Source organism: Symphalangus syndactylus, chromosome 12 (assembly GCF_028878055.3).
Source record: "Symphalangus syndactylus isolate Jambi chromosome 12, NHGRI_mSymSyn1-v2.1_pri, whole genome shotgun sequence".
NCBI lineage: Eukaryota > Metazoa > Chordata > Mammalia > Primates > Hylobatidae > Symphalangus > Symphalangus syndactylus.
This window is the reverse complement of record NC_072441.2, coordinates 131,138,639-131,152,024: the sequence shown is the minus strand read 5'-3', so window position 1 is coordinate 131,152,024 and position 13,386 is coordinate 131,138,639. Positions and strand designations below refer to the sequence as shown.

Below are 13,386 nucleotides of genomic sequence, written 5' to 3'. Positions count from 1 at the left end.
AGAGCCCCCATTCTTATGGAATATAACATTTATTTGGTTCAGGATGAGCTAGGAATGACTATTTGCAAAGTAAAGCCTGGCATTCAGCTGAGACACTCACTTTGACGGCATACTCTTTGCCATTCTGCAGGCTCACCGCACCTTGAACTTTGGCATAGGCTCCCTCTCCAAGCAATTCAGAGGTCAGCTTGTACATATCTAGAGGTGAAATGGATGAGAGGAATAACAAGATGAGTCACCCTACTGCAAGCTCAGATGGGAAGAACTTCTGTGGCTCAGCTTCCCTGATCAGACGACACAGGCACCCAATGACTCTAGCACTCAGTGACAAGGAAGGCAAGTAGCTTTCCCAGCCACCTCAGGACCCAGTTTCTCAACAACAAGACCACATACAAGGCATCCTGTTCCTCATTTTAGAGATGAGGTTAGCAAAAGTGTCTCAATTCGGCACATACTTACGCCTATAATCCTAGCACTTTGGGAGGCCAAGCCAGGAGGACTGCTTGAGGCCAGGAGTTCAGAACCAATCTGGCCAACATAGCAAGACCCCATCTTTAAAATGTATATATAATCCCTCTCCTGTAAGGGTCGCAGTCCAGTGGGGAAGACAGACACATACACAGGTGACCCCAGAATAAACCAGGCATTGGTAAATACTATCACAGAGGGACAAGGTACAGTTAAAAAAAGAAAAAGTTGGGGGAGGAAAGGGTTAAATCTGTTCAGAGAGGCTGGGCATGGTGGCTCACACCTGTAATCCCAGCATTTTGGGAGGCCGAGGTGGGCGGATCAAGAGGTGAAGAAATCAAGACCATCCTGGCCAATGTGGGAAACTCTGTCTCTACTAAAAATACAAAAATTAGCTGGGTGTGGTGGCACGTGCCTAAAGTCCCAGCTATTTGGGTGGCTGAGGCAGGAGAATCGCTTGAACCCGAGAGGTGGAGGTTGTAGTGAGCCAAGATCGTGCCACTGCACTCCAGCCTGGCGACAGAGTGAGACCCCGTCTCAAAAAAAAAAAATTTTTTTCAGAGAATCTGGAGGATCCTCAGAGGAGAAGCGGTATGATTTGAATGAATATTCATTTACTCATTTACTGAGCACCTATTATGTGCCAAGCTCTGTGTAAGCACTGGCTATACAAAGGAGAATAAAATACTGTTCTATTTTATACCCCATACATGGAAGTCATTGGAGGCTTCTGAGAAGTCTCCAGAAGTCACCCACAGGAAATAGAAGTAGGATGCAAAGGATGCCTTGAGGTTTTTACGGTACTGAGTCATAGTTGTTCTAATAGAGTAATAGACCTGGGTTAAAGGAACATCTAAATGACCTGCCCAAGCTCACAAATAGCACAGCTCTTTGAGCCCCTTGCGAAGGACGCCACATCTCCATCACAGCACTAGCTGCCTGACCTCGTCCCCACTCGGCCTCCATTCTTCAGCCTTTTCCTCTTGAGGCACCTAGCACTGAAACCCACAGGCTGAGCAGAAGACATTTCAACCATGAATTCGATTTTATCACTCTCAGTCAGGAGAAGTCCTGTCATTGCACAAGCTGTCCTTAAAAACAGGAAGTACGCTCTTGTGTTAACTGAAAGAGCAAAAGAGCTGTTGATTAGGAAACTATTTGAAAACCTTGGGATCTTTGTCTCTCCCCCATCCCCACACCCTGACACACACACACACACACAGACACACACACACACCCCTCCTGTTTGAGTTAAAGGCAAACAAAAAAACCCTGCTGAAAGTACCTTCTTGGTTCCATCACGGTTTGGTCTTTCAGTTGTTTATAAGAGCAGATGGCACACTGTTATTCATAAGTGTTTTAAATGACATGCTTCTCACAATGGACACGTTGGCATTAACCCTTTACACATATCAGGATAGGTGGATGGCTGGAGGTCCCATATTCACAACCCATAAAGTGCTTGTTACTGGAACCACTCTACACAACAGCCAATTCACTAGTGTGTCTGGAAGGCTGGAAGGAGGGACCAAGAGGCGAAGCTACTTCAGACCTCACAATGAAAGAAAACAAAACAGATGAATTGGGGCACGTTACTCCTAAGAGTAGCTACTGATCCTCTTGGTGCTTTGCACAAGTGTCCAATCACCCCATCACATGCCCAGTGATAACAGGACCCACACTGAGCCTAGTGCCTCGCACACAGAGAGTGTCAAAAAATGTCTGATGACCTAACATCGTTTCTACTGAACACAACATGTACTCTTTAAAATGTAGTCAAACACATACGGCATAAGTCGCTACAATCTGAGAGACAAATTCTCTGCTTATAGGAGACTGAAGTTTCATTTGCGGCCACAGCCTTTGGTGTTTCTCTCTTCCTCTTATATAGTTCTATCTCTCAGCAGCCCCTCCAGGAATAGCTGAGGGAAGAATCATACCTGAAAAAGGGTGGAAGACCCCAGGCAATGCCACTGATAGACGGGTCTTCCTGCTCCCTGAAAAGGAAGCAGTACCTGAGCCATTTATAGGAGGCCAGTGCATCATCTGAGAGCTTTTTCCATCCCCGATCTCTTTCTGTAATGCCCTGTGTAAACTCCCTCATCCCCATCTTATCTCCCTACCACACAGATAACCACCATCTGGCTCTAACTTGACGCATTCTGTGATCTGGACCTGTGGCTCCTGGGATGCTCCTCCCATGCTTGGGAAGCTGCAGGCCCAGATATAGGGAAGTTGCGTGACCAACCTTCAAACTTTCCCGGCAAGGAGTCAGTGGCCCGGGCCCTCCGCTTCTTCTTCCTCCTCCTGTCACCATCTGCGATGGGAAGGGGTTCGCTACTGCCCATCTCTAGGAGATAAGAGGAGATGTAAGGGAAACATCACTGTACTGATCAAGCTGTAAATTTACCCAGAAGGAAAAAAAAAAAGGTATTGGGGGAGGACCCAGGAGGTTTACACTGATGGTTTTTAAATATCTGTGAAGACTATTGATTTGTTTTGACCTAGGAGGAAAAACTAAAGGCAAAGCCATTATGGGAGATCGTTAACTGTGGAAAGGAGCTCAGACAGGCAGGCTAGATTAAAAGAGGCCAGCGGAAGCCTGCTTTAACCAAGCTCATTAGCTCATGGATTTAGATCTGCCACTGGTCAAACCATATTCCCCAAACAGAACAATGACTCCATAGGCAGAACCCCACCCGTGACATCCTCCAGCCTCAGCATCAGAAAGGCAAAACTGAGGGAGCTAGGCAAGAAGGGGGTTGGGAGTGGGGGACCATGCAGATGAGTCATAGGCTCAGCAACATCGCTATGGATGCACACAGGGCACAGATGGCCTGGAGTGGAGACAGCCTCTGTGAAGGTAGCAATAGGGCTGGGGTTCAAAATGGCCCCAAATTACTTCATGTCCAAGAGCACAGACTTGAGTGCCTATGGAGCCTACGGCATCCTTTCCTCCCACAGCTCCTCCGTCGGAAGGGCTGCAGGTAGTGCCCATTCAGAAGTCGGCAGTTGACAGGTCTGTGCCAGGCTGCTGGATGAGGTCACTTATTGCAAAAAACCTTATTATCTTTCATTGGCAAGCCCCTGGCTCCCCATCTTAAAAGGAGGATTTATGAGGCAGGCATTCAGACACTGCACAGATTGGGCAGAAAAAAGCCGGATGGAAAGAATAAGCAGGACACTGAGATGGGAAAGAGAAAAGGAGGAACAGTGAACCAGTGCCCAATCACAGTCCTGTTTCTAAGACACTCTAGCATGGGCCTTTCCCTGTTAAAGATAAATTACTTATAGAACATGTCATGCCCCTGATACAGAGTGGAGCCTTAATACTCTTTGCCTGCAGTTAGAAATAATAAGATTTCTCTGAAGTCTCTGGGTCTAAATCCCCACCAGGGTGATTAAACCTTTACATCCTTCTAAAATAGAGGCACTCGAGTGCTGATGGGGCATACAATGTGAGAGACTTTTAGACCAACCTTCAATAAACACAGGCTCTCGGTTGTTGGTGTTTTTTTTTTTTTTCTTTCTTTCTTTTTTTTCTGAGAGCTTTTAAAATGGAAGCTGGTTCTTTGCCCATTGAGGGGAAAGGCCCACTCTCTTCTCAGAGGATCTGGCGGCATACGACCAGAGAAAGAGCAAGTCTGCTAGGAAGACTGATTAGTGCCCATGCAGGTCCATACACTGTTCTCAGACGCTAGTACATGACAGCCATCTGGAGAGAGCACACAGGATGGCACTTTCGACACCACAATCCAGAAAGCATGGTTACGCAGCCAAGTGTCTGACAGCTCAATTTAGGCGCATTCTTCCATCCATTTTGGGGATCTGATGACAGCACATTTTTAATTATAGTTTAGAATGGGGAACAGATAAACACACGGATAAAAGAAATCCACAGAGCATCTCAAAATATAACTCTAGCCAAGACCTTCAAACACAAGATATATCTGGGGACTGCAACACCCTATGAATTGAAAGAATTAAACATCTGGCTGGGCACCGTGGCTCACGCCTGTAATCCCAACACTTTGGGATGCCGAGATAGGCAGATCACTTGAGGTCAGAAGTTCGAGACCATCGTGGCCAACATCGTGAAACCCGTCTCTACCAAAAATACAAAAACTAGCTGGGTGTGGTGATGGGTGCCTGTAGTGCCAGCTACTTGGAAGGCTGAGGCAGGAGAATCGCTTGAACCTGGGAGGCGGAGGTTGCAGTGAGCCAAGATCACGCCATTGCACTCCAGCCTGGGTGACAGAGCAAGATTCCGTCTCAAAAAAAAAAAAAAAAAAAAAAAAAAAAATCAGCACCTCAACACCCACCCTCACCAAGGTAAATTAAAAGGAAAAAAGCTGCCCAAATGTATAACATGGTGAGAAATTCAGCAGAAATAAAACACAGGGTCACTCATCTTCAGGAGCTCAGGGAGGGGGTGCTGGCCATCGGGGCAGCAGGCTGAGAAGGAGGAACCATTGTCTCTCTCTCTTGTGCTGACCTTGAGTGCAGTCCAGTGGCAACCCGTGTCCGCCTCTATTTTCTCATCAGCACAGCAGGCCCAGTGCAGAGGAAACAGATTTGGGTTTCAGCTTTCTCCTTCCCCTGTCCACACTCTGATGGAGGGCCCCAGGACAAGCAAAACAGCCAAAAGGCAGGCAGAGCAGAGGAGCAGCAAGAGGGCTGGAGGCATTATAATTCACAGGGGACACTCAGGCACACGACTCTAACGAGAAAACCCTGTTAGCGACAATTTATACTTGGTCTTTACCACAGCAGGGCTGAGGGAGCCTCTTGTGCGAGAAGCATACCTCAGAGCACCGCCGCACATGTAATATCTGATTTTATGGCTTCACACACACACAAAGACAGAGTACCTGGTATATTCTGCATGGATTTCAATGAAAGAGGGTACGCCAGAAGGGACAAATGGTTAAGACTTTCCTTGGAAACGGAACTTGGAGAGTTGTTTCTGAAACTAGGAAGGAAAAAATGTAGGAAGATGGGTGAAGTGAAAGAAACATGCTTAGCTTCCCTGGTTACACACCGGGGAGGCGAGAGGTGTCATAATCTCACCAAGGGGCTGCTAGTTGCCCATGTGGAGCCTGGCCACACACTGTTTTCATCAGAGTCCACTAGCAGGTCTGTGGGGCCTTAATTCATCATGCACACACTCACGGGATAAATGCTGCCTCAGGGAGTGGGACCCCCGCAGTAAAGCTGCACCTCGACTCACCTGCTTCCCTTGGCCTAGGAATTCTTCTTGGTCATCAAAACCTGGCTCAATAGTCCCCACCCTTTTGCAGCTCCCTGATAACTCCAGATGAGTTAAGGTTTCTACAAAGACTCTGGAAGTCAGTTAGGCGCTATGCAAATGGAGGGTGTTACTGAGCAGAACTAGTAGTTGGTGCTCCATCCTCTGCTCCCAAACACACTGCGAGAAGCTCCAAGAGGGCACTGATTTTATTTGGCCTTGAGTGCTCCCCTGTGTTCCTAAAGGCCGAGATTGTCCCCCGTTCACTTGTTTCTCCTACAGCTCATGGCACAGTGTCAGACACATAGCAGCCATCAGAAATTGCACTGAAATAGAAATGATATGAAATGACATGCATACTGTTAGGTGTGGGGTATGTCACACTAGCCCTTTAGGTACCAAGTGCACATCCTGAAAGAAACATGGGTACAACTTTGCCCTGCAGACAATGCAGAGTAAGGCTACTTAGTTCTATGAATCCAGTTTAGGAATTCTATTAATTCCTGGATAAACCCCCTTTCAAAAAAGGGTCTAGCGGCCGGGCGCGGTGGCTCACGCTTGTAATCCCAGCACTTTGGGAGGCCGAGGCGGGCAGATCACGAGGTCAGGAGATTGAGACCACGGTGAAACCCCGTCTCTACTAAAAATACAAAAAAAAATTAGCCGGGCGTGGTGGCGGGCGCCTGTAGTCCCAGCTACTCGGAGAGGCTGAGGCAGGAGAATGGCGTGAATCCGGGAGGCGGAGCTTGCAGTGAGCCGAGATGGCGCCACTGCACTCCAGCCTGGGCGACAGAGCGAGACTCCGTCTCAAAAAAAAAAAAAAAAGGGTCTAGGACACAAAAGGTCCTTCACTTTCTTTTCTTTTCTTTTTGAGATGGAGTCTTGCTCTGTCACCCAGGCTGGAGTGCAGTGGCACAATCTTGGCTCAGTGCAACCTCCGCCTCCCGGGTTCAAGCGATTCTCCTGCCTCAGCCTCCCGAGTAGCTGGGACTACAGGCACACGCCACCATGTCTGGCTAATTTTTTGTACTTTTTAGTAGAGACGGGGTTTTGCCATGTTGGCCAGGCTGGTCTCGAACTCCTGACCTCAGGTGATCCGCCTGCCTTGGCCTCCCAAAGTGCTGGGATTACAGACGTGAGCCACTGCGCCCGGCCAGGTCCTTTGCTTTCTAAACAGAAGCCTGGTTCTTGCTATAGGATCGGGCAAAGTGTCTGTTATTATAGAGGAAGAAGTGAGCACTTCCTTTCAGTTTTCAGGCAGATCCCAGCTGGTCTGGAGGCTCGCAGCACTTCCGCTGCCTCCAGCCCTTGCCTTCCTCTTGGGAATGGCTTGGCGGTCCACCACATGTGTCTGTTAGTGGAGGTGGAGGTGGAACTGAAGAAGCAGCATGCTGCTTGCTGACAGGGAAGGCACACAGGCTTGGCATCAGGTGAGCAAGGCAGAAGCCCTGGTTCAGATATTACAACAGAACCAAGGCCAAGTTACTGTGCCTCTTAGAGTCTCAGTTTCCTCATCTATAAAATAGGTTTAAAAACACACCGGCTCTGTCTACCTCACAGGTTGTTTTAAAGACCCAATGATGGCCAGGTGTGGTGGCTCACACCTGTAATCCCAGCACTTTGGGAGGCCGAGGTGGGCAGATCACCTGAGGTTGGGAGTTTGAGACCAGCCTGACCAACATGGAGAAACCCCATCTCTACTAAAAGTACAAAATTAGCCAGGCGTGGTGGTGCATGCCTGTAATCCCAGATACTCGGGAGGCTGAGGCAGGAGAATCACTTGAACCCTGGAGGCGGAGGTTGAGGTGAACTGAGATCGCGCCACTGCACTCCAGCCTGGGTGAGAAGAGCGAAACTCCGTCTCAAAAAAAAAAAAAAAAAAAAAAATACCCAACGATATACTTCATATAAATATGTTTCCAAAAACATATGCATACGCACAGGTATGTATGCATACATGTGAACCCAATAGAGTAGAAAGACTCACAGAAATACATAAAACTGCTAATACACTATAATTTTTAAAAGTGCCAACTATATGGATATTTTGTACACATTATCTCTAATTCTTATCATAATCTCAAAAGGTAAATATTTTTGCCATATTTCAGGTAAGGAAAGAAGTTCAGAGCAGGCAGCTGGTAGATTAAATAACCTACCCGATGCCAAACATCTAGTTAGTGGTTTAACTGGGATTCAAACTCAATGCTGCTCTTTCAAGTCCAGACCATTTCTAATCTATAAGAGTTTTCTCCATGTGATGGGGTGATTTTTATTTTCTTTTCTATATTTGCAGTATTCTCTAAATTGTATACAATGAAATTTATTTTTTTCTGCTATTATTGTTTAACTCACGTTTTATTTTTAAATAAAGTACATCATAATCTTTCTCTAAAACACATTGGAATTTGGTATCTGATTTTAGTTTTTAAAAATGTGTCCAGATTTCTCTGTATTAAAATTCAACATTCAGTGATGAAAGAAACATTTAAGGAATATTGGTGCCTTGAAGATACTAATTTCACAATCATTCAAAACAACCAATGTTATTTTTACTTATTTTTTAAATGCTACTTCTTAAAAGTAAATATTTTATAAAAACAAATGAAAAAATGTGCTGAACATTGGAGCCTGAGAGCTATGGCTCCCCTCTACTGCACGAACTGCAGCAAGCTTCTTAGCTTCTCTGAGGATCAGCTTCCTTGTATATGAAATGAGGTAAGCAGAAGGCCTGGGCTGCCCACGTCACAAGGCTGCTGTGAGGATGAAATAAGAGACTAGAAGTGAAAGCACCACTGACTTACTCTTCAATAATGCTATATTTATTGGGCACCTACTGATCGTCTGGTGCTAGACAGTGAGAGTATTAGAGAAGACACAGTCTCTTCCCTGATGGCGTTTAAATCTGCTGCTGACACTTAAAACAATTTCAACATAGTAGGACAAGTGCTGGGACAGGGAGGCACCAGGTGCTGTGGAGCACGAGAGAGGAAGCTAACCCAGTTGGGTAACTAGAGGAAGAGACAACTAAGCCTGAATACCTGAGGGATGAGTGGGCTGGTCAGGCTGAGGCCTGGGAGAGAGTGTCCCAGACCAAGGAAGGGCACAGGCTGAGGCCTGGAGGAGGGACAGAGGGCCGGTGGGGGCCACTGGTGATCGCTCAGGCTGGCAGGGGCACAGAGCACATGGGAGGAGGGATGACATTAGCTCACAAGCAGTCTCATCGTCATTGATGACAATAAATGTCTCCATTCCTAGGCATATGTTTATCTTGTTTTCTCCATTAAAATAGGAATGCATGTTTCGTCTCTTTGTAAAACCTGTGAGTGAACGAGCACTGAGGGTACTGAAGGTATATTAAGTGTTAAGGATACAGATCCAAGAATCATCCTGGTTCCTGCAGGGGAGAGGTACAGAGAACTCACAGAGCAGATGAGGAAGGGTTAGGGAGGCTCCCTAGAAGGACTACTACAGCACAGAGATTCCTGACATGCAAGCACCCATCCACCATTCTGCCCCAGAAGGTGACCTCGGGGCCCACCTTCTGGAAGAACTGTGTTACTTCTCCATAGTCTTACGAGCCACATTGTCCCCAAAGGAACCAGATCTGTACTCCAAATTTTCAAGAGCCTGCAAAAAACTCATCAGCTTTCACATCTGTGCATGAAACCAGAGATGATCCTCTCCCACTAAGAACCTGACTTTGCTGGCTAGCTCAGCTCTGCAAGCTTAGCTCACACTCCTCTCCCAACCACTTCAGAATTCTTTTCAAGGTCTCCCCAACCTTAAGAGCGATTTCCCTCAGCCACCAGAGCTTTCTTGAGAAGAAATAGTGGTGAGAGCAAGCAGAGGAGTGTAATTACCGACCTAGCTGCCTTCTCGGGCATCGGCTAGCTGAGCATTCCAAAACAAATGGAGAACGGAGAAAATGATCGGGAACTGAGGGCCTGAAAGGAAGTGTCCTGGGCACTCTTAAGGAAGTGGCCAGGACTAAGAAATGTGAGACAGAGGAGGAATGAGGGGGTGCCTGGGGAGACTGACCCCAGAACATTGACATCTTTGAAGTAGTAGCCGGAGCAGTATTAGAGTCCACATGACTACTCTTAGCCGTGACATTACTCACACACACATGCTGCTTACTGCAGGCCAGGCAGCATTCTAAGCACTTTACCAATGCTACATTTTACATATACTAACTTATTTAATCATCACAACTTTATGAGCTAAGTATCCAGATTTTACAGATGAAGAAACTGAAGTACGAAGAGACTAAATGATTTGCTCAAGGTCGCATAGCTCATAAGTGGCAGAGCTGAGATCTACATCTAGATAGTCTGGCTCAGAATTCAAGCTTTTAACCATTACACTGTATTTAAACCTTAATGCTGAAAGGCAGAAGGGGTAGCTAGTAAAAGTAGCCAGGCATCAATGAGAATGCTCTCGTTTGTAAACCTTAGCACAGGGCTTCCCTGCTGATGTGCCGTGAATGAGATATTGATCCCCTCATCAGGCCTCCAGTCACTCGCTGTTACTCAGGTGCACAGAATAGTATCATTTTCAGCGTGTGCTATGATGTGAAAAGGTTGGGCAACACTGCCCTAGCTTCTGGAAATATGAAGGCATTATTACCACATTATCATCATCCTATTAATCGAAAACTTCATTTATCAGAAGTTTCTTCGTGCTCTGAGCTTGCCTTGTATTTTGTGTTTTGTCATCTTATGAAAGATGAGCTACCAACCAAAGTCCACCCACATTATTTCATGGCAGTTCTGTTGTCAGGTACAGGCTACGTTCTTCTGCCTGACCCATTAGTGGGAAGACTTGGTTTTGTGGCATCATTATTATGCGGGGACAAGGAAAGGGTACACTCAAACAGACACTAGTCAGATTTAACGCATGATGGATGAAAGGAGCCACTTGTAAAGTCAGCTCAATCAAACGACAGTCTGTCCACAGTGATACTGCAAGGGGCTAAGGTATTCTTTCCCCAAGAGTCTGGTGTGAGGGGAGGCTGGGCCGCAGCATGCAGGTGGCAGCGTCTCGCTCCACTGCAATGAAATTGGCAGGTGATGCCTGCTAGGGTGCCAGCAAGGGATCCCCCACAGGCCTCAGACAGGACTGGGGGCCTGAAAGTCCCAGAGACAAAAGGTCACAACTCCAGTCCATCTTCTCCCTCTGTTCTGATTCTGGGATCACAGGCAGCCTTCAGAGCTGTCATTGCATCTCCTGGTGGAAGGAATGACAAGAGGAAGGACATGGAAGGGGAGACAGAAGTGTGTGCTGAAGAAAGAGCAAGCAGGAGGAAAGGGCTGGATGGGAGTGGGGTGCAGCGCGTAGAAAGCTGACAAAGGTGGGCTGCGCTCAAGGCCCCCAAGCACAAACGCAGCCCACGAGGCTCTCCAACCCCAAGCCCCTGTCTACCTTCCAGCCTCAGCACCCAACACAGCCATTGTTTCACGGAAAAATGAAACTAGTGGCTAGTTTCGCTTGCCATTCAAGGGATCCCACACGTGCTTTTCCTTGAGTCAAGTGCTATACTTTGGTTTGCCGCAGGAGTACTTTATGAGCATTTCTATTTTGTTACACAGAATATTAAAGAGACCTGTACTCAGGGTTGGAATTCAATAAAACTGACAATTTTTGCTACTTCATCAAAGACATTCTTGTGTGAAAATGGCATTAAAAAAAAGCCGGGTGTGGTGGCTCATGCCTGTAATCCCAGCACTTTGGGAGGCTGAGGTGGGCAGACCACCTGAGGTCAGGAGTTCAAGACCAGCCTGGCCAACATGGCAAAACTCTGTCTCTATTAAAATTACAAAAATTAGCTGGTTGTGGTGGCAGGTGTCTCTAATCTCAGTTACTCAGGAGACTGAAGCAGGAGCATCACTTGAACCCGGGAGGCGGAGGTTGCAGTGAGCCGAGGTCGTGCTGTTGCAGTCCAGCCTGGGCGACAAAGTGAGACTCCATCTCAAAATAAAAACAAAACAAAACAAAACCTGGGAGTACATAGCAGTGGAGAATATCGTGGCTACTAGCACAGTTCGGCATCACCACCTTGACCAAGGCACCAATAGTCTTACTCATTGTTGCTTTCCAGCAACAGATAGCATCTTAGTACTATTACAAAAATCATTTTGACTGTGCAGATTCTGCAAGGAGTTTTGGGGACCCCCATGGTCTGCAGTGTATGCTGCAAAACACTGGCCTAGGTGATGGGGAGGGACTGGGTGTGACTGGAGCTGTGCCTGGGGGCCATGGAACTGACTATGATGCGAAGAACAAACTGGAGGCTAGAGCAAGAGTGAGGGCTGAAAGAGGCTGCTGGAACAAACTGGGGCAGGGTGAGAAAGGCCTACAGTGGAGACAGGGAGAGCAGGGAGAGCAAGGAAGAGGAGGTGAGGTATGTAACAGAGTGAGAGAATGAAGCCATTGAGGCAGAACTGGTCCTAGTCCTACCAAATGACTGAAGAAGGTGGGGGCAAGGACCACAGCCCGCCTTGAAGGAAGGGACAGTGTTTAATTCCTCTGTGTCCCCACTGCCTAGCATGCAGCCAGGAAGAAGCGGGCCTCATATACTTATGATTACATGTTTATTAACCAAAGTCAGGTCACCATAAGAACAGTAGGACCATCAAAGAGGGGGAGAATTCAGGAAGCGGAGCTGGCTGGGGATGGGGAGCAGGGAAAGACAATGGCACCACCGGGAACCTTCAGATGAAGAAGGGTGACACACGGCCACCAGGGACTACGAAAACTCACCGATCAGGCTAAAACCACTCTCACTCAGCCCTCATCTGACCCAAATCTGCAAATGAGGCATTATCCATAATCTCCCAGGCATGACAAAACCTCCGGTGACAGTGTACAGAACACTTCAAAATGTCATCATATATATCATATATACATTTAAAAAAACCTGAAAAGATACATCTGAAATTATTATTACGTTCTGAGCTAGGGTCTCGCTCTGTCATCCAGGCTGGAGTGCAGTGGCACAATTTCGGCTCACTGCAGCCTCCGCCTCCCAGGTTCAAGCAATCCTCTTGCCTCAGCCTCCCAAGTAGCTGGCACTACAGGCGTGTACCACCATGCTTGGCCAGTTTTTAAATTCTTTTTAGAGACAGTCTTGCTATGTTGCTCAGGCTGGCCAAATTATTAGCAATGGTTATTTGGGGAGGAACAGTGTCTAATTCCTCTCTATCCCCACTGCCTAGTATGGAACCAGGCAAAGAGGGGCTTCATATACTTCTGCTGTATTTTATCTTGTTTTGTTATGAAGTAGTAGTTGTAATTTCATAATTAAATAGATCTGGCCAGGCGCAGTGGCTCATGCCTGTAATCCCAGCACTTTGAGAGGCCGAGGCAGGCAGATCACTTGAGGTCAGGAGTTTGAGGCCAGCCTGGCTAACATGGTGAAACCGCATCTCTACTAAAAACAAAAATTAGCTGGGTGTGGTGGTGCACGCCTGTAATCCCAGCTACTCAGGAAGCTGAGGCAGGAGAATCGCTTGAACCTGGGAGGCAGAGGTTGCCGTGAGCCGAGATTGCACCACCGCACTCCAGCCTGGGCGACAGAGGGAGACTCTATCTGGAAAAAAAAAAAAAAGGTAAATAAATATGTTTTAAGTTACATGTTTTCCTTATAACCCTGCCATGTCATTCTGTAG

The 13,386-nt window shown here is 47.1% G+C and overlaps 1 protein-coding gene across 22 annotated transcripts in view; it reads right to left on the bottom strand.

Moving 5' to 3' along the window:
- The window catches only part of MKNK1 (MAPK interacting serine/threonine kinase 1), a 47,299-nt gene that overhangs the window by 23,313 nt on the left and 10,600 nt on the right, over window positions 1-13,386 (bottom strand). For 4 of the 22 annotated variants that reach the window (XM_063627530.1, XM_063627523.1, XM_055255458.1 and 1 more), the window contains 2 exons: window positions 2,717-2,818; window positions 101-198 (listed from right to left, as the gene is read on the bottom strand). In XM_063627530.1, the coding sequence (XP_063483600.1) occupies window positions 101-198; window positions 2,717-2,818 (200 nt within the window). The other 18 variants (XM_063627524.1, XM_063627531.1, XM_063627539.1 and 15 more) reach the window with 14 other exon arrangements.